Source organism: Lacerta agilis, chromosome 1 (assembly GCF_009819535.1).
Source record: "Lacerta agilis isolate rLacAgi1 chromosome 1, rLacAgi1.pri, whole genome shotgun sequence".
In the NCBI taxonomy this organism is placed as follows: domain Eukaryota; kingdom Metazoa; phylum Chordata; class Lepidosauria; order Squamata; family Lacertidae; genus Lacerta; species Lacerta agilis.
Genome location: NC_046312.1, coordinates 22,887,015 through 22,909,377, shown reverse-complemented (window position 1 = coordinate 22,909,377; position 22,363 = coordinate 22,887,015). Strand labels below are relative to the sequence as shown.

General features: G+C 43.8%; 1 protein-coding gene across 1 annotated transcript in view; it reads right to left on the bottom strand.

Moving 5' to 3' along the window:
• Positions 1-22,363, bottom strand: part of KCNK10 (potassium two pore domain channel subfamily K member 10) — a 72,785-nt gene that overhangs the window by 17,443 nt on the left and 32,979 nt on the right. The window contains exons 3-4 of the mRNA XM_033141627.1: positions 7,500-7,617; positions 501-661 (exon numbers count right to left, since the gene is read on the bottom strand). Coding sequence (XP_032997518.1) covers positions 501-661; positions 7,500-7,617 — 279 coding nt within the window. The remainder of the gene's footprint in view (positions 1-500; positions 662-7,499; positions 7,618-22,363) is intronic.

The window sequence follows — 22,363 nt, the reverse complement described above, 5'->3', positions numbered from 1 at the left end:
AAGCATGTACTTGTTTGCTTTCATGAGGTGTTTTCCCCCCCATGTAAGATGGGCTTCTTTTTTTAACAACAAAGCAGCATATCAGATTTGTTAAAATAAAATTAATATAACACCAGTATTTGATCTTTCTACAGGTTTTATACCCAGGGATCTATTTTATATAAGTTTTATATCCAGGGATTTTTCAGTATAGGTTTTCTAGCCAGATGTTTTCACAGGGCCACCAGTTCTGATATGACCACTGTATCTATTTTCTCTTCTAGTCTACAAGCACTCCAAATTCATTCATCTCCTTCATCAGTGATTATGAAGATACATGAATGAATTTGGAGAGGTATAAAGAACACATTTCCCCAAAATTTTAAGGCATATTTATGACACAAGAAGTGTTTTTAACTCCTAACTCACACTGTGTCTTACCACTCAAAATCTTCTAGCCATGTGTATGACCTGTCATTAGGGTTCAAGACTAAAAAGAGATAAAGCCATTTCAATCTTACTCGAAAAACCTTTTCCACTCGTGCGATGCTCTTTCCAAAGATGGTCCCAAGCTGGTCACCAATGCCAGCTAGCAGAAAGCCAAAGAGTGGAATCCCAAAGATGGCATACAAAATACAGAAAATTTTTCCACCTTCTGTGCTTGGGGCAATGTTTCCATACCCTGTTGAAAGAGAGAGAGAGAAAAAATCACCCACATCTCTCAGATCAGTATCTGAAGAGTCATTGAGGAAATGAAAAAGGGAGAGATGCTAAATAACAATGAAGGTATACACAGAATGAGGAATTTCCCATTTCTATTGCCCCACATCTCCTCATGAGGTTATATCCAGTTACACTGCACATGTGGAATGAGTTCCTCAAATGCAACAGAACCTCCCCTGCCTCTCTTCCAACCATGCACCCCCAAATCTGCTCTAGGAATTCCTCCAAGCCTCTGGAGCACATTTGCAGGTGGTGCAAGAGCTGTGTTCACGAAAATCATTCTTGGAGTTTTTCGTATCTCACTTGCTTTGTGTTGCCAGAAAGAGAATAAAAATGGGGTGTGGAGAGTATTGCATTCACCTTGTCTTAATTTATACACCCTGTGGGGCTGAACTTCCAGCTTTATGTACACCTGCACAAGTGTTCAACTTGATGTGAATCCCATAAACAAAGCATACTTGTCAGCACTCTATTTCTTTTGTTGTCATTGTTAACTTTATTGAGAAGCTTTTTTGAACCTATTAACCAAGTAAAAGGTAAAGGGTCCCCTGACCATTAGGTCCAGTCAAGTCCGAATCTGGGGTTACAACATATCAAATTCTGGATGAAAACAAAAGGAGTGGAGGTTGAGTCCTCACTGACAAAGTAAAAATGAGATACAGATAAGAGTTCTTGGCAGACAGATACTGGCATCTGATGTTGATGATCATGTGGAGATTGTTCCAGTGTATTTTAAAGGTGTCTGGGTGGTATTCAACAAAGTTTTACTCAAAGAAGATATTGAAATTAATGGATCTAACTTAGTCATGTTAATTAATTACAATGGATTCCACTTCAATAAATGCCAGCTTATGTTAGCAACTCCTCAAAAGGAATAATGCCACTGGAACATCACCAGAAGAGCCTGATGGATCATGTCCAGCATCTTGTTCTGACAGTGGCTAACCAGGGACTCAGTTATACAGCTGCAAATGAAATGTTTTAGGTGTGTCTTAAGTGCAATATTCAATGTGACACTAGAGGGCGATGGTCAGCCTTATGGAAAATTCGATGTATTTTTTTAAAAATGCTCCTCAGAACGGTTTTTATGTGTGTGTAGATTCCACCCAGGTGCTTGTGGAAGACCCACAAGCAGGATTCGAGCAAAAGAGCACCCTCCCCTCGTGTGGTTTCCAGCATCTGGGATTCAGAAGTATTACTGCCTCCAACTATGGACTCAGGACATAGCCATCATGCTAAGTAGCAGGAAGACACAATGCTATCTTGCCATAAAGTAAAATGAAGTGATATCTGATTACTGATTATCTGACTACCTTTTCACACACTGCACAAAAAACACCCCACTAGTCACCAAGTGTACTCAACAGGGAGCCGCAGCTAGTCCCAATTCTCTTATTGCCTGTCTGCAATACACATTTTTAAACACAAGTTTGTCAGGTTCAACAACAACAACAACAACAACAACAACAAAAACCCAACTCAGAAATAATTTTGCAGCTGTTACCAGTTGAACCTTTAACCATTTCCTGGGTAAGAAGTAATTGTAGCAAATTCTTTTTAAGTAAGAGTAATGGAAATGAATACAAAGGGCTCCCAACTGATTTCTGCACAGATATAGAAGCGGACCATTGACGCAAATAAAAGGAACCTTACCGTTGTTCCTTTCTCTTCCTCGCTGAACTGCACATCCGTTGAAGCCCTTTTAGCAGCTATTAGCACTTTGCTCAAAGTGCATTATCCTCACCTGAATGACACTGAAGTGTGTGGTAGTGCAGCATTTTGTGACTGTTTGAACTGTCAACATGCTGAAACATCCCTTTACTTAACCCGCATCTAAAGAAATCTCTGGTTAAAAGAATGGGAGAAGCAGCATGATTCACTGAAAGGCCTTGGACATACTGCAGGTATTGGGTATGTTGACCCTGACTTGCAAACCTCTCTGATCTCGTCTGAGGTTACGTTGGGTTTGTGCCCACCAAAAGGAGCTGCACGATACCCAAAAGCAAGAGCCCTGTTCCAAACATGAGGTGTTTATTCACAGGTAGTTATTCACTAGATTTAATCTAGCCCTCCCTCCCCCCAAAGGCAATCAGGGAAGCAAACAACAAAAGATGTTGGGGGGGGGGGGAAGCAATCAAATATATTCACAGCGGAATAATTTCAAAGTGGCCAGGAATTAGGAACAAAGGAATCCACCTTATATTGAGTTAGAAGGTAAAGAATGGCAGATGAAAATGATGGACTATATGGAGCATGCAGAAATGACCGGGAAACTCCGGGACCAGAGAGACAGCGCGGTGGAGAAAGAGTGGAAAAATTTTAAATTGTATTTGAAAGATCATTGTATGATTGAAAGTCAGATATAACCCAAGGATAAGATAGGCTGTAGAGTAGAAGATAGATGATTAAATTAGAAGGTGATAAGGATTAAAGTAAGATATAAGTGTGAGCAATTAGGTAATGTTAAAATAAATGTTAAGAGCTATGAGATAGTAATGAATTTAAAGTTTAAAAACAGAATAGAATTATAGGAAATTTCGGAGGTTACAAAAAAGGTATTTACAAGGGACGCAGGAGGAGGAGACAGGAGGAAGTCCCACTATGATGTGAGGAAGGATCATAATAGAAAAGTAATAGATTACTGTTTTTGTAGTGTTTTTGTGTATGTTGTTAAGTGTAGTTATGTGTTTTCTTTTATGTATGTTTTTAGTTAAAATTTAATTAAAATTATTTTAAAAAAATAGAAGGTTAAAGAAGGTAAAGGACCCCTGGACGGTTAAGTTTAGTCGAAGGAGACTATGGGGTTGCGGCGCTTATCTCGCTTTCAGGCCGAGAGAGCCGGCGTTTGTCCACAGACATTTTTCCAGGTCATGTGGCCAGCATGACTAAGCCACTTCTGGTGCAACAGGACACCATGACGGAAGCCACAGCACATGGAAATGCCATTTACTTTCCCATGCTTTCGAACTGCTAGGTTGGCAGGATCTGGGACAGAGCAACGGGAGCTCACCCCATCGTGCGGATTCGAACCGCTGACCTTCTGATCAGCAAGCCCGAGAGGCTCAGTGGTTTAGACCACAGCACCACCCGCATCCCTATTACCTTTACATATTAAGTTAGACCACTGGTCCACCTAGCTCAGTGCCATCTACACTGACTAGCAATGGCTCTCTTGGGCTTCATAGAGGATACAATCCCAGCTAGAAGCAGCTTACCAGCTGGAGCTGAGCCGATGTGGTAGCTTCCTGGTAGGTAGCGCAAATGCACCAGCAGGGTGCAATCCAGCAAAGTGCAATCCAGCATTTCTGCAGATGTAGATGCACCGTGCTAACCTCCTGACTTCCCTGTCCCTCTCCCTTCCTGTAAGCAACAGCTACTGACCTGCCAGGAAACCAGCACAGCAGTTCCTTCCTACCTGACAAGCCACTTCCTTTCCCAGGCCTATGTGAAGATGCCGGGGATTGAACATGGGACTTATTCCATGCTCTACCACTGAGCTGTGGTCCTTCCCCAATTGCTGGCTGAAAGGACTCCAGCCTCTCAATTGAAACATGGTCCTCATTCACTGGCACTGGCAGATTCACTGGGGTACTTGGAAATCTGCCTGATTGGGGTGAGTGGGGGAGCTCAGTTCTAAGAAACAGGGTCCTCTTCTGCTGGTTCAAGCACAGCCACCCCAACCGAGGAAGCATGTAAGGATAGCATCTATCTGCCAATGAATGGGGGATCCATTTCAGGCAAGAGCCTGGAGCCCTCCCAGCCAGCAGATCTAATCTGAGATGTGAACTGCAATGTCTATTCAGACATCACACAAAACACACAGGACAAACATTTTCTCAACCAAGAAAGATAATGGATAATGCCCATCAGGAACTGGTGCAATCAGAGGGAGCTATTGCCAGGATATAGCCACAGGAGCAAGGTTGTATGAACCCGTCTATACATTGTGCTCATCTCTATAAGACGTACTTTGGGTTAGCAGGCCACTGCCTGGTCCTCCATTTAAATGGGATTCACAGCGGCTCGGGAGTTAATTGCCCTGAAAACCTGCAGACCCCGCCATTTCCACCATTTCTTCATGGAACTGAGTTCCTAATGAAACCTATCATTTGATTAATCTGAAACGCGTTTTTGTCAGCACAGCAGGATACAAGACTTTTGCTAAAGGAAAGCCATGCTTTGTCATGCTACTGCATACAGCCTTTGCAAATTGACTGCTTATGGGAGTGTGACTCAACAGGGTAATCACATTTTCAGGCTGCAGTTCTGAATCTTGCAATAAGGATTTGGAACAGCATTGACTCGTCAGTGCTATGCAAGGGGCTTCACAAGGCCTCTCTTTCAGAGTGCTTTTGCCAAGGGCTTCCTGAGCTCTGAAAATCAGTTGACTGCTGGGTTTTGCAATGCACCATATCGTATAGCACTTTGCAAAGGGCTTCACAAGACTTGGCAATCAGCTGACTGTTGGGACTTGCAAAGTCCTGTACACACAGCACTTTACATCAGGCTTACTGGTGCTGCCAATCAGCTGACTGGCTGTGCCTGTAAACCCCCTTTTGGTTGTGTCAGATCTCTTTACTTGCCTCACATGTGACATCATATACGATGACAGGTGGGTGTCAGTTAGCCAAATGGCTTGTTGGGTCAAATGGAGAGGCCTGGTAGACCTATTTTAGATTTGCAGCTTGTAGGTTTCCCATTCATATTCTCTCTCTCTCTCTCTCTCTCTCTCTCTCTCTCTTTCTCTCTCGTGTGTGTGTGTGTGCTACCCATAGCTGCAGACAATTTAATCCAACAGACGTTCATTGATATCAATGTACTGCCACTTAGACAGACTTCATTGCTTCATTATCTGTTGTACTGGGTTTCCTCAACTCACCTCTTTTCATTGAAACAAGAGGCAGAAATGAAAAGTATAGTTACGGCACCAAAGTTCAGACCGTTTTACTGCCTACTCCATTAAAATCCATTTCATTTCAGCGGTTTGCAGCCTGGCAATAAAAATGCACTTTCACATTGGAAACATGCACCCATGTACAGAGATCAGACCAAGAATGAATTATTCAGACCCAGAAACAAGCAAAACAAAGGATAAGCTTTTTAGATTAGATCTGTCATGCACCCTGCAAAAGACTGTAGGATCCCTCTGTCCCTCCATCACTCTCCTCTCTCACACACACACTCCTTAAATGGATTAGCGCCAGCATTTCCCTTCAACGCTACGTCTGAAAGGATACTACATCATGGCACAGTAGTAGTAGAGAGGCACTGTGGGGCAAAATGAGCCAATGATTGCTTTGATGTCCTCAGAAGTGTTCTATCCAGGAAGCACTGCCCTAACTCTGAACAGCTGCTGCCGTCAGTGATGTCAGTAACCATCCCAACAACATCAAATTCCCTAGATTCCCTCTGATTGTATTGAACTGGATCACCCATGTGAGTAAAGCAGGAAAGAGAAAGCAGCCCTAACAAGGGGTGGACTCTGGCAGAATATCAGCAGCTAGGAGAAATAATATGACTAGAAACAGGGCCTGATCCATCAGGGCTCCTCTTATGTCCTTATCAGAGTAGAAACCTGATCGTGTAGCATCCCAGCTCCTCAGAAGGTCTGCATGCAAAGAGATCTACTTGCATAGGATTCCCCTTGTTGGGAATGCAAGATCAGCCATGCAGCTCATTGCCCAATTAATTAATATCTTCACATATAATGCTGCAGTACATTTGCATATTGATCCAGAAGCTGAGCTTCCTATCAACTTGATCTCTTATCATTTCAATATTAATTTTAATTGAAATACTTATATTGTTATTTTGCCCCCATTAAAGACCACCTCATAACCCAGAGTCAAAACAGAGAGCGCCATCTGCGTTAACATCAGTAGCACAATTGCAAGATGGCAAGAGTTTGGATTACAATCTATGCTATTATTTTCTGTTCTCTCTCACTCTTGTGTTGATGTCATTGTTAAGTTCAGAATACAGGATGAAGTTTCAGCCCCTGGAAAAATGCACTCTGCTCATCCTTCCAATAGCCAAGAACCTGCATTTGGCACTCTGGTTTTCAATCTCTGCATCTACCTACAATTCAATAAATATATGCCTACAGATGTGTGAATTGTTAATTCAAACCTTGGCTTAGCTGTCATCCTGTGCTGACCTAGGAATCCCAGGAGGGGAGAAAAGCAGGTGCAAGCTTCTTGCCAGGAGCTGGTACATTCTCTTGGATGTGCAAACCAAGACACGGTTAGGGAGATTCCAATAAGACCGGGGGGGAGCAGCTCTTTAGGACCCCAAGGGGTTCCTATTGCCTTGTGTCCAAACAACTCACTTATCAATCACAGCTTTGCCTTTTCTCATTAGCTAAAATACTGACAGCCAAGAGTACCCAGCAAGCTCACATCACATAAATTGCTTAGAAAGCTACCTGCACATTTTGCTTCATAACTTTCTTTCTAGGAGGACCAGACTGCTGCTTTAAAAAAAGAAAGAAACCTAAGTATCTGGGGTGCGTGCCTAGGGGGCACCAATGAAGACCTTTGTGGGTGCCATGGTGCCCAGGGGCACTGGATTGTTGATCTCTGTATTTGTGTGTGTGTGTGTGTGTGTGAGTGAGAGAGAGAGAGAGAGAGAGAGAGAGAGCAGAATTAAGACAGAAAGACAGCTTGTGGTGGGGTTGTGCTGCCTGCCCCTATTTTCCACGCAGAAACTGATCAGGATTGTTTGCCTACATGAACAGCCCTAAAAACCCTGATAATTTCCATCTCTGCCTCTACCTTAACTACTATGTAAATGCATACCTATAGTTGTGATGACGGTTCCAGCGAAGAAAAAGGCACTTCCAAGGTCCCAGTGACTGCTGCTGTTAACGGGATCTCCGACAGGATTGACTCCAGCACTGGTAGCATTAATGAGCCTCTGAGGGGAAAAAAATCAACAGTAAAATTAACCCGCAGAATACTTTATTGTGAAATACAGCACAGCTGGAACTGGACTTCAATGGAAGCTTAGGAACTAGGAAGCTGCTTCTATCAGATCTGACCTATTGTCCATTCTACCTCTGCTTTAACTGACAGTGGCTCTTCAGTAAATGTATTTCCCATCACCCAGGACCTTCTCCACGTAGTGCATGTGTACTGCCACTGAGCTATGCCCTTCTCACCTGTTATCCAAAGCTCACTGAGGAAATGTGCAGCATGGATATCTGAATGGACACACTCAGAAAGCACAGTAATCCCTTCATCTCATTCATATCTAATCACCACCATCACTACAAACCCATTTAAATCACCACAAAACATTTGTACAGCATCCCAAGCACTTGATGCACATTATCTCAACAGCCCAGTAAAACAAGCCAGCATTACTACTGCAGATGGGGAAGAGAGGGTTGAACCAAACATGCTGAAGACCACAGGTAAAGTGCTTACTTGCCTAAGCATTCAATGTGTATCCTGCCATGTTTAAAGGCACTTATTGTGTTCATATTCCTAGTCGCATAAAGCAGTGGTAGCCAATGTGGTAACCCTCCAAATGTTGTGGAAGAAGAAGAAGAAGAAGAAGAAGAGTTTGGATTTGATATCCCGCTTTTCACTACCCGAAGGAGTCTCAAAGCGGCTAACATTCTCCTTTCCCTTCCTCCCCCACAACAAACACTCTGTGAGGTGAGTGGGGCTGAGAGACTTCAAAGAAGTGTGACTAGCCCAAGGTCACCCAGCAGCTGCATGTGGAGGAGTGGAGACACGAACCCGGTTCCCCAGATTACGAGTCTACCACTCTTAACCACTACACCACACTGGCTCTCCCATCATCCCATCATCCCTGACCATTGACCATGTCATGAATGCAACCTGGGATTAGAGAGGGAAAGCACAGAGACCATGGCATTGGTACCAGTTGTCGAAATCTATTAAATTCATTTATTCAAGAGCTCTCAGTCACACTAGCTGTGTAGGGATAGAGTTACCAAAGGCAGTTGCTACGTCTAACTAGATGGCCGGTCTAGTAGAACATGTGGATGTATGAAGGGGGCTTCATCCTGCACTTTGGGGGTGCTACTCTCATATTGTAAGTCCTGCTTATTTAAGGTAGCCATTAGCATCCATTCCTCTTTGGTAATGTTGCATAGGGCGTACACCCATCTTCATTCATATGAAATAGTAATATTACATTCACAAAAACTTCGTACTTGTGTTTTTAATAATAATAATAATAATAAATAATATCTGAATTGTGGTGGTGCATGAAAACCATGCTAGCTACGTCAAATGGAAGTTGTAATCAGCAACACCTGGAAGGTATCACGTTGGCATTAAGAAACTATGATTCTCTGGCTCACGAAAGAAATGACTATTTCCCCACGGCGAGTGCATTTGGGTGGGAGTGATTGGCAGAGCATTGTTTACATGGGAAAGCCTTTTTTCACCTGTCTCTAAGGTTTCACAGCCTCTTAGGTTTGGGCGTGAGGCTGAGGTAATGGTGGCTTCCTGCGAGTGGCGTGGGATGCAAATGAGGGACACCGACCTGGCCCTGCTAACCCCATTATTTATTTATTAAAAGCAGAAATGAAATTAATGCTCAGATGGCCTTGCAGTTTAAGCAACCCACGAAACCCGACAAACAATAAAGGGCAAAAGAAAGAAAGAGGCAGCATATCATTCGTGTCTCAGCCGGGGGTTGGTGGGGGAGATCTCTGTGTGCAGCATGGCTCGTATTGGTCAAAAACATGGGTAGGCAAACTAAGGCCCAGGGGGCCAGATCCGGCCCAAACACCTTCTTAATCCAGCCCGCAGACGGTCCAGGAATCAGCGTGTTTTTACATGAGTAGAATGTGTGCTTTTATTTAAAATGCATCTCCGGGTTATTTGTGGGGCATAGGAATTCATTCTCCTCCCCCCCAAAAAAATATTGTCTGGCCCCCCACAAGGTGTGAGGGACAGTGGACCAGCCCCCTGCTGAAAAAGTTTACTGACCCCTGGTCAAAAAATATCCAAGGCCCCAAATCATTTGAATCATTTAATTACCTCTGGTTATTTGATTATCTTTGAATGTTTAATTACCCTAAAATCTAGATATTTAAACAGGGAAAAGAGAAGATGGGAAATGCTGACAGCACAGCTAAAATATACAGGAAGGGGACTAGGATGTCTATCTACTAGGTTCCCAATGGTGTCAGGGAAAAAATTGTTTGCTACATAGCAGAATCTCAGAGTGCAGAGAGCATTCTGTTTATTTACCCAGAAGAGCATAAATCAGCTTAATTGACACCTCGACGTGACAGGCAGGCCACGGCACGCTGTCACCTCAACTGGTGTTACTTGTGCCAGAGGATGCGTCGCCTTCTCCATCCCAGAGGCAGCACCGTACGCGGCATGACCCAGAGTACGAGAACCACATCTGTGGTTCGCCCAGCCTAACGTGTTTGCTTGGCCAAAGGTGTGCAGTGCACCTCTAGGAACGAGTTGCCTGAGAGCGGTGCACCCCAGACAAAGGCTGTTTTGGCTTTCTGCTTGCGACGCGACAGTGTTTTTCACTTCATGAATTTAGGGCTGCTTTAGTTCAATCTCTAAGGACGGACTCCATCAAAGTATGGGGGGGTGTTTCTGTCTTCCTCAATAAGAACGCAGAGGGGGGAAAGCTTTACAACTAGACGGACCAGTGTGCGCTTTTTGAACAGGGAACCCTTTCCAGCCCACGGGCTGCGTTTTCTCATGGACAACCTTCCAGGGGTGGGTGGAGCCAAAGACAATAGTGGGTGGAGCCATGGATGCTGCCCTTGCTTTTGCATGATAGGCTACATTCCAGGCATCAGAGGTTTCTACACCCCCTACCCCCCGCCCATCTTTCCATCTCCAAAGCAAGAGGCATTATCACAGTTCAAAGTCACATTCCAACCAGAGTCAATTTGGGGGGTTCAGAAAGTGTGCAGGGGGAGCAGAGGAGTACAGCCCCATTGCACATGTAGAAGTCCTTGTGCAGGGCTTCCACATATGGGGCTCCTGAGAAGAATCCTACCCTGAATTCTTGGGGGTTGCCTGGGGGGAGTCCCGAGGGATAGAAAGAGTGGTTTGGAGGGTTTCCAGCTGGAGGCTCCCATCTGTTGTCTGATTTGATCTTTTCTACAAAAGTAATGTGGGGTTGTTGTTGTTGTTTTTAATTATTCTTCTGAAACAGACTTTGTGTGTATTACTCACTGTGCAAATGGCCCTGTGAAGAAAACATGATGTAAGAAACAAGCCCACAAAGGCATCTGAATAGCTACAAACCTAGCGGTACAAAAAAAGGGGGGGTGCTACACCAGAAAAATCAACTGGTTTTTGTTGATAATTAAATGTTTCTTGTAAGCCACTTACGAGATTTTATTACAAGGAGGAGGTATACAAATCTTTTATAACTAATACACATGCAGGAAGGGAGGCAAGTCTCAAACTGATACTACACCAGAAAGTTGGGTCTTGAAGAATAAAAGAGAACCCTAACACATTTCTCTTTTTAAAAAAATTCCACAGGACAATAGAGGCTTGTGCTCTTTATCTTTAAGGAGAACTAACTCCTATACAGAAAAAAGTCCGACTGAGATAAGCGTGACTTAGGTGATTTCATATGGATGCAGGGCTGTCTTAAGCATATGCGGCACCGGGGTGCAAAGATCCACCCGGCACCACCCCCCTCCAGGTTGCCCAATCCCAGGTGCACAGGAGGGCGGAGCCAACCGGCCGCCTCAGCACCTTGCTGGCTCAGTCGTCCCCGAAACCAAGAGCCGCCGGCAGCAGAAGAGCCCGCCGTGGTGCTCTGACCAACAGGCGGGCACTTCCCCGACTCAACTCTTGGGCTCCAGCCTCTTGACCTAGTGCCCCTGAGAGCCCGGCGACCAGGTGCCCCGCACCCCTAACGCCTATGGGTAAGACGGCCCTGTATGGGTGTTTATTGTTGAATCAGTATCATGCATGCAAGTTTTTTTGTTGTGTCCACACAACATTGTTATCATCAAAATGCCAGCTCATATCCCCACTCCAAGAAAACCAACCCTTTTCTGATATCTCAGTGACCCATTTACAATTTTAAACCCCCATTTGGAAGCACCCTTATTCCCAAGGAAGTGTGTACAGTATTGCAAGATACTTTCTTTGAACTTTCTCTAATTTTATGTAATGTTAAGGGGAAATTTAAATGGAGGAAGATGACAAAAGGAGCCTAATTGGCTATGATTACAGACAGTGACTGATTTGTAAGTCTAAATGAGACCCCAAATTGCCCATTTTTCTTGCTAATAGACTCCTGGCTAATCCATAAATATTCTGTCAAACACAGAACAGGTCACCATCTTGAAGGTCTAAGAGAAGATGGAAAGGGGCTGCAGAATTACAATAATCAAGAAGCTTTTTAATAAAGTTATAGTCCTAGACACTAAAACTGATAACATGTACAGAATAAGATCAGTGATCCATTTAGCCCAGTATTTTCCACACTGACTAGCACGTGTTCTCAACGATTTCAAAAATGAGTCCTTTCCAGCCCTACCCAGAGATGCTAGGAATTGAACCATTTGTGTGCAAAGCATGTCTTCTTCATCTTCTTCTTTGACGATCACTCATAGCCGATTCCATAAACACAGTTTTAACAGTTGAGTCCGTAAGTGACCGTGGAGGCCAAATCTGGATCCACACATCCTTCCACAGTGGGGACATAGGGAAAGCATGTGGTGTAGTGGTTAAGAGTGGTAGACTCGTAATCTGGTGAACCGGGTTCGCATCTCCGCTCCTCCACATGCAGCTGCTGGGTGACCTTGAGCTAGTCACACTTCTTTGAAGTCTCTCAGCTCCACTCACCTCACAGAGTGTTTGTTGTGGGGGAGGAAGGGAAAGGAGAATGTTAGCCGCTTTGAGACTCCTTAGGGTAGTGATAAAGTGGGATATCAAATCCAAACTCCTCCTCCTCCTCCCCTTCTTCTTCTTCTTCTTCTTCTTCCTACCACTGAACTATGACTCTAGACATGTCCACAATTCCCGGCTACCTGCACGAACTTCCATTCCCTCAATGACCTTAGGCCCAATAGTTCTTCCTCAGGGGCGAAGGGGGGGGAGGGGATCAAAAAACCAACCAGAACAAAACATGAAAAGTACCTTTGAAATTTGAACTCCAGTCATTAAACCTTGGTCCCTTTTTATGGATTCCACCCCACCCAATTCCAGAACATGCTGGGGGAAGGGTTGCCAACCTTTTGGGGTGCATGGCTGCATTTGCAAACCAGGAGGAAAGGCAGGGGGAAGGGACCCTGTAGGTACCAGGAGAGATCTCTTTAAGTGCATGCGCATCCACGGGTGACACTTTGGCAACCCTTGCTCTGGAGCAGGCTTCCTAAACCTCGGCCCTCCAGATGTTTTGAGACTACAATTCCCATCATCCCTGACCACTGGTCCTGCTAGCTAGGGACCATGGGAGTTGTAGGCCAAAAACATCTGGAGGGCTGAGGCTGAGGAAGCCTGCTCTGGAGCATACGTGGAAGATTAAAAAGACGAGCTCTCTTCATGCACGACCCCTGCCAAAACCAGGCAACAGACCATTAGCTCAAATGAATGGATTCCAAAATCCATTCTACCCTTTTGAATTATTTGGTAGATCACCACTTTCCCCCGCTTTGGGGAGACTGCATTGCAACATACATGATTTAAGTTCCTATCTTGTTCTCTGGAATCGTTGTCTTCATAAAAAATAAATTAGCTCCTAGCCACACTCTGTAAGAACATCTTTAAGAGAGTGAATGAAGTGTAAACAGCACTGCGGGCCTGCAGAAGGCTTGGTCAATGGCTGTCAGGTGGCATATTCATCGCACAAAGTGATATTCCCTGGTGGCCAATTAATTGCCTGAGTTACTGCCACTGGTTGGGGGGGGGGAGGAATAGGTGATGACCAATCTCAATCCTGTATAATTTTGCCAGCTAATTTCACTGGACATCATAACTCTGTTAAACTGTGGTGTGTTTTATTTTGTGGTTGTTTTTAGTACATACTTGTAGTGATATAACTTACTGTTTTCCCAATTGCTCTTGTTTATTGTGTTTTATGGCCTACTGTAAACTAACCTGGAAAATTTTAATTGGAGGGCAGTATAAAAACACATTCAATAAAATGAAATAACAAAAGCATGAGTTATTTTATCTGTAAATTGCCTTCAATTCAGAAGATTCCAAATAGCCAACAGTAACCGATAAAAGCACAGACAGGATAAAACCGAACAGAAACAAAACTAAGAGAGTGACAGCACCTCACAGGAATGATCTACCCCAAAATGACATGTTAAAAGTTTTATATTACTTCTCCAAGGAACTTGGACTTGTGGGACTTTCGTAGCTGAGGGACAGACTCTACATGAATGCAGAGATGCAGTCCTCTTGGCAGGGTGGAGAAATATATTTCATCCAAGGCATTTGGGGCTTGACAAGTTAAAGCCCATGGCTTCAATTGCTATCATCAGAAAGTAACAAGAAGCCAGTGCTGATTCTCGATCACTAGTACAATATGAGATCCACAGGTGTTAGACGGCAGAATTCTACATTCTATTATTAAGCAAATTTATGAGGAGTCCTAAAAGGCAGCCCCAGAAAAATATATTACCATAGTCTACCAGGAAGTTACAAAGGCATGGGTGATTAAACTGCACAAGATTAGTGTGATATTGTCCATTTCACAGCATGTAGAATACTAGGTTATTTAAATATCTGAATGGGGAATTAATTCATCCTATTTCGATTCACTTACAATACTTACTTACTTATAATTCAGTAATTCTTACTTATAATTCAATAATTCTTGGATCCAGAATAGCTTGCGAGAAAAATCTAGCCTCTTGAAAAACTCTATCCTGTTTTGGTGAGTGAGTATCCCAACTGTAAGATGTAAGCGCGGGTGGCGCTGTGGTCTAAACTACTGAGCCTCTAGTCTTGGGCTTGCCAATCGGAAGGTCAGCGGTTCAAATCCCCACAACGGGGTGAGCTCCCGTTGTCCTGTCCCAGCTCCTGCCAACCTAGCAGTTCGAAAGCATGCCAGTGCAAGGAGATAAATAGGTACCGCCGTGGCAGAATGGTAAAGGGTGTTTCTGTGCACTCTAGCCTCTTTTGCGGGGTCCTGCTGCACCAGAAGTGGCTTAGTCATGCTGGCCACATGACCCGGAAAGCTGTCTGTGGACAACCGCCAGCTCTCACAGAGTGTTTGTTGTGGGGGAGGAAGGGAAAGGAGAATGTTAGCCGCTTTGAGACTCCTTCGGGTAGTGAAAAGCGGGATATCAAATCCAAACTCTTCTTCTCTTGGCCTGAAAGCAAGGTGAGCGCCGCAACCCCATGGTCGCCTTTGACTGGACTTAACCGTCCAGGGGTCCTTTACCGTTACCTTACCTGTAAGATGCCACTTTTAAGTGAGGCAAAATATTTGTGGAAATAATAGGGGGGGGGTCCACTTTTCATGTAAGAAATGTGGAAAAAATGTGAAATCGAGTCTTATGAATTATAATAGAACAGTTTTCTCTCCACGCCACCAATTGCCCTACCCAAATTCTAGCAAACTAGCAAGAAATCCTGTTATAGTAAATGTGCTGTTGATTATAATTTCCAAACATTTAGTAAATGTGTAACGGGCTCTAATGCTGATCACACTCAAATTTGTAGAATATGTTCAAAGGCTATGCCAGCAGCAGATGATGGTGGGGCTGTTTTGCCCACCTGACCTCCATCCGGCTGAGTCACTGCAACACACTGAGATGGAGAGGAGGTTTGCAAAGTGCAAATGCGCCATCAGGAATGCCAGATTGGCTCCACCAGTCAGTTTACACCGCGCAAACTTTACTATGCCATCTGCTGTTAAGCTATGGTCTTTCTCTACCCAACCTCTTATATTCATAAGAGGACAGCCCTTTTGGTAGAAGTACCTTCTTTCTCAGATCACCTCTCCTCTCAATTAAAGCAGACAGTGACTGGCATTCTGACAACTGCTATTTATTTATTTATTCACTCCAGCCCTTGCCAGACACGGACACCAGTTGTTCGTAAGAACTTGATGTGCCCGTTTTGTCATAAAGTTGACTGTTACTTCATTTATTCTGCATATAAATTTTAATGCCTTTTTGTATACCACCTTTTGGTGTTTACATGGAAGGCAATATAGAAATAGTTTAAACATAATGAACTGCGTCCCCCAAATTTGCTCTTTCCCTTTTACATTCCTAAGTCTGAAATATAATTTATTTCACAGGGTTTTTTTCTGTTTTGCCCAAGCGATCCACACAAACTCATACTGGGAGCCAACAGCTGTCAGTAGACGCTCCGATTTCTCAGTTACTATTGTTACTTTTTTTTTTTTTTGCATTTCCTTCATTTCACAAATTGCTTTCCAGCAATGAAATCAGAAATGTGTCCATGCAGTGATTACTGTGCCACACAAGGACCAAATGACGGCACCATGCTCCCTGCCTCGCGCAGCACAGAGCCTCAGCTTTGATTACTTTAGAAAAGAGACACTGGCGATTTCATTAGGGAGGCTAGGACCAAACTGGCCCCACCAAAGCACAAACACTCCTGGCAGAACACATTAGCATTAGACAGCTCAATCTGAAAAGCAAGAGTTACTGTGAGAAGCAAATAAAGGCAAAGGATTTATAATAAGCTTTGCCCTGAACAAAGCAGTCCACTTATTCCCCCAAATTCCACATTTCCCAGTTGGTTTATACTAGAGATCTATATATAAACTGGCTGATCCACTCGAATTAATGTGTGAAAGTACTGCCACTGTTGATCTCACTAGTCCGGCGTTCCCTCAGCTTACAGAACTGATAGAATTTATGGATAGCGATGAAATCCATTTGGTTTGCTTTTTAATATGAACCTTCCAAATTCGCAGGGAGTTCTTAGTATGGACTTTTCTCTGATGTCTTCAGTGGGCAATTTAGACTTTTTTTTTGCCAGGTTTCTTAGTGAATTTTAACCTTGCATGCATGGATCGGTTATGTTGTTATTCTGGCTTCTTAGTGTGCCCTGTTTTTTTTAAACTGTGAATTATTTTATTACCAGTATATTTATATCCCATCATGCTTCCATCCTGGAACCCAAGGTGTAGCTCCCAAGCAGTCACTGACCATACCAGGACATACTTTGCTTCAGCAACATGGTGGCCTTGTGTGCCTTCAGACTGTACCCTGGGACTTATATTGAGGTCAGAATTGTTGTAAACTGCCATGGCATGGCTGACTGGGGCTGATGGGAGTAGTACTGTGGATGTAAGTAAGGAGGCAAGCAAGTGGGGGCTGGCTGAGGAGTGCCCCATTCACCCTAATGGAGCAGCCTCCACTGACTGAAATCGTTCCTGCCACACACTAAATCTGTTCCATGGAAGCATTCATTTGTAGAATAAAAGGAATCAGGCACTGCCATTGGGAGAGTCATGAACCAAGTATCCAACAGAACAGGTCCTGCTCCTAGGTCTTCTGGTGGTTCCCTCACTGTGAGAAGTGAAGCTACAGAGAACCAGGCAAAGGGCCTTCTTGGTAGTGGCGCCCCCCCTGTGGAACGCCCTCCTTCCAGATGTCAAGGAGATAAAGAACTACACAACTTTTAGAAGACATCTGAAGGCAGCCCTGTTTAGGGAAGTTTTAATGTTTGATGTTTTGTCACATTATTATTATTATTATTATTATTATTATTATTATTATTATTATTATTATTTTATTATTATTACACTGCAAGTAAGTCTCACTTTAATTCACATTGTTCTTGCCTAGGTGTAGCTCTGAAGGCATCTAAGGCCGTGTCCAAGGAAGATGCTCCACTGGCTCTCCATCATTCTGCACACTATTTCTTTTTTTACAGGCAGGTCAACACTAGCTGCAATGCAGTAAGATCCTTTGCCAGCTGTAGGGAAGCCTCATTTTTTACAAATCCACATGGAGGCATGAGAGGATAGTGCTTTAACCCTTTAGCAACAGTACTCTTTAAAAGAGCCACCCTCTACCTTCTGACCTTCTGACTTCTTTACTTACAACCAACATTTGGGGGGGCAGTGTATGTTTAAAATATGTGCTTCTGTGAGATATGTTTACCCATTTCCCAGCACCTAAGCAAAAAAAAAAATTCAAAGAGAAGATTTCCTTTACCGGCAAAAATCCATTCCAATACTGTGCACTTGCTGGCCGTAAGCCATTTGATACGATAAGCAGCTAAACCTATTTAATTTACTTTTCAGAAACGATTCCCGTTCGAGCCAACAAAACGCCTGAGGACAAAAGTGAATTCCCCTGAGGAAAGGCTTGCTTAGAATACCTGGCTCATGCGCTGACAAAGCGCTGACAAAGCCGGCCCGCTCATTAGCTCCGCGATCATTCATTACCTCAACTGAGGTTAAAGAATAGGAGAGAAAAGGAACAAAAATGCTCCACGGCTGGGCAAAAGCAGACCGACCACAGCACACAGCACAGGAGGCAACAATGCATGACAAAAGGGAGATAGAAAACCCAGTTGCCGCTCAGGAGAAAAGAGGAAGGGTCAGGGCAAGAGTCTCCAGCCTTTGCAGGCCCAGAACTTACCTTTCACTTAACCTTCTATCTCTCTATCTGTGTGTGTGTGTGTGTGCGCGCATGACATCTCCCTAACTGTTAAGTTCCACATTATAGATGAGCTTTCAGATGGCATAAAAGCCACTTCTGGAACTACTGTATAGTGGAATACAGTGCAAGCTTAGAACTCATTTCCAGAAATAATCCATAACGTAATGTGGAAACAGCTAGGGAGACATAGTGAAAATGGAATGAAGTAACATGTGAATACAGCCTGTGTCTTATGCCTTTCTCTTCCTCAATTGCTGCCCCACCACCTCTTCTCTCTTTCTCTGCCTTGGTTTCTCTCTCCCCTCCCCTCTCTTCCATTATTTCCACTTGTATTTCTTGCTTTCTCTCTTTTTGAAAAATTGGGTTGGTGCAATTGATGGAGGTCAACTTAAAAGTAAGGTGTTGTGCAGTTTGGACTTACAACCCACCAGCAGAACATCAGTGACAAACCCCTGGCACACAATCTCCACTTCTGCATTAGCAGCATTTGCATGGAAACCCATGGCTAATGGTTTAACATGAACCCGTAGGTAGCTTTTTTGCTTTGCTCTTCCCCTAGCACAAGACGGGTGTCAATTTATTTTTTATCAGATAACTTCCTTTATTTATTTATTACATTTCTAGCCTACCTTTTCTCCAAGGAGCTCCTCCCCATTTTATCCTCAAAACAACCCTCTATGGCAGGCTAGGCTGAGAGACTGTGACTGGCCCAAGGAGAAACACAAATGGGGGAGATTCAAGGATTGGGGGGGGGACATAAAAAAGGATGGGGAGCCCACTAATGCTCAACTCCAAAACTGGCTCTTTTTTATATATTCTACAGGCATCTGGGGCTCCCAAAATGCTCTAAAAATGGCCAGTTGGCAACCACAATGGCTTGATTACCTACTTTGCACAAGCAAAACCAGAACTGACCTTTCAGGGAATAAATATTTCACTGAGAATGGACAGAACTGCCGGGTTTCATGCCACTGACTTTTGGCAGAGAGCAGAATGCCTTTACCCCTCTCCTACACAACTCTGGAATGGATTGGAATGGCCCTGATCCAGCGAAGGGAAGGTAATAAAAACACCACTGCATTAGAGACGTGTGTGCGCACGCTCACTGAGTTGTAGGAGACTTTGGCATGACACCTCAAACTAAATCATTCCTTTCACTACAGTCAGGTTAGGTTAGGTTGAGAGGCAATGATTAGTGCAAGGTCATCCAGTGAGCTTCATAGTTGAGCAGAGACATAAACCCAGGTCCCTCTGGTCCAAGTGCAAGCCTCCATCCACTACTATGACACACTCTTGTTTTTATCTTCATTAGACAAATAAAACTGGGGAGATGTATTGGCTTGTTGGAACTAAATCAACCAAGTCTTGTAGTGATGTATTTATTTGTTATCATAGGCGTGCTGCCTACGACAACTCATGCCTATTTTCCCAAGCAACGGAATTCCCCCCAAGGGCTATATTAAATGGGTTTTTTTCTGTATGGAACATTTCCAGTCTTTTTGCATATTTCTTTGGGTTCTCTCTCACTTACATTTGTGGAACAGAAATGTGTTCTGTTTTGGAATGCACAAAAAAACCCAATTTCATGTTCCATAGCTCAGTGATAGACCTTCTGCCTTGCAAGCAGAAGGTCCCAGTTTCAATCCTAACTGGCATCTCCAGGCAGAGATGGGAGAGACTCCTGCCTGACATACGGGAGAGCTGCTGCTAGTCAATGTAGACAATACTGAGCTTGATGGACCAATGGTCTGACTTGGTGTAAGGTAGCGCCCTATGTTTCTATGTTCAGGGCTGTGCAAAGCTGGTTAGTAGGCCCAGGCCAGTTGGGAAATGTAGGCCCCCTTTCAATAATATTTACCAAAAGGGACCCCTTTTGCTTCTACCAGGAGGACTCGGAGTAGCCCCCTAAAAATCGTAGGCCCATGCCAATTGACCCACCTGGCCCCTGCATCTACATTCCCATGCCACATGAATCTATTTAATAAGCTATACTGTGCTTTTCAAAAGCCACAGAAATAACAAGAGCAATAATGACGTCAAGTCCCATTCCGCAGCAGCAACAAAGCACAGCAGATTACCCTAACCAACAGCATCACAAAATATCTAGTTAAAATGGAAAGGCAGAGCTAGTGCAATCACATTTTGGCCAAACTCCTGAAGATGCAGAATATGAGTAGGCGGTCTTCTACCCTGGGGGCCAAAATCCCAATCTCTTTTTTTTTATAAAAATGTATCCCCTCGTGTCTCTTGAAACTTCCCCATTCACGATTCTCATTGGACCAGTCCTGGTCTTTCAGCCTAACCTCTCTCATAGGGTTGTTGTAAGGATAAAATGGGGAAGAAGAGAGCCTTGTGTGCTACCTTGAGCTCCTTGGAGGAAAGGTGGGATAAAAATGTAATAAATAAGTGCACAGTGGGGCACTGAACCCATCCATAGCTTACCTTACCTCAAAGTTTATTTTATTTGTACAAAGGTGTCTTACAATTAAAGGAGGTAAAGTTCCCAGAGTGTTGTAACTATCCCCCTTCACGGGGTTTTTTGGGGGGGAATTGTAGTCATGTGAGGGGAATGGGGGGTCTCCTAATAACTCTCAGCACTACATAACTACAGCTCCTATAATTTTTGGGGAGGGGGGAAGCCATAGTGCTTAAAATGCATGGTGTGAATGTAGCCTGAGCCAGAGATCATAGTCCACTTGCTAGTAGGGAGAAGTAAAATGAACATAATCTGCTCATGCAGGATAAAGCGAAAGAGGTCAGTGAATTTCCAAAATCTTCATTTTTAAAAAAAAAAAATCAATTAAAAACCCCTCTAATTTCTAATTAACAAGCCCTTGTTTTGATCAAGCACACTATCAAGAATACCTCTTTCATACAACTGTACAGGACTAATGAGCAGTCTTGCAGTCAGTTTCTTGATGTTTGTAAAAAAAGAAATATCGCTATGAATGAAAGCGCCACATTAAAAGCAACAATACCAAGCCCTTTGTTTTTTTTACCCACACAACACAAACAGCATGAGCAGCAACAGAGCCTCCTCCTCCCCACCCCCACCCCCCGCCTGCCCCACGATTACTGACTGAAAAGAAAACCCATTAAACTGCACAGACGAGAATCAGGTCTCCAAGGCCACTCATATACTCTGGGACCCCTGCTTAGTTTGACAAAGAAAGGCTCTGGAAACCAAGTCACCTTTCAACCGAGAACTGCGGCAAGATGAAATCTATTTCATACAGGCCAACACACAGCTGTCGGGTGATAACGGTTTGTGATCGCTACCCCATGCGTTGAATTCAGATGGAGGGATTAGGCTGGAAGCCTCCACCTATTACCATTGGTTGGTCTCTGTGTGGGCTTTTAAAATCCCTATTTGAAGTCACCTTAAAGGCTGACTTCTGATGCAAGAATTCACACTGTTTCTGGATCCTTGCAAATGAAGACCCATACAAAGTTGATAGGACAGCTGCTCCAAAGCTTATATAGGGCAGAAGTGTGGTTTTTGTGCTTGGGGTTTTATTAATGTGGGATGTAAACACAGAGCAGCCAAACACAACACTCCTAGAGAGGACATGAAGGTAACTCAGTCCTCCAGGCTTAACTTCCTGTTTACCTGGACTGAGTTACAGGAACCAGAAGTAGGTGTGGTCTTACCTGGGAGGAAGATCCCAAAGAAGACTCTCCATTTTGCCTCATCCTTTGAAGAAGCAGCATGCTCTCTCTCAGCCTGCAGCTGAGAGAAGCAGAGGTGAAGCCTGTTCCCTCATGGAAGCAGCTTCACTGCATGTAAATACATTTATCTAAGTTTGTCTGCCTCCTTGAAGCATGTACTGTAACTCTTGGATGTCTGTAAGTAAACTCCTTTCATATCTTATAATCAGTATTGTGTCTTTTTGCTTTTAAGAGGGAACAAGGGGAAATATACCAGGAATATAGCTGGCTTAAGCAAGCCTATGCAAACGTTTTCTGCTGTGTTTTAAAAGGGAATGTAAACTCTGCTAAGTTTGGAGCTTGCTCACACAAGCTGGGATTGAGATATATAAATAATATATACTCATCCACACTCCTAAACATTCCCAC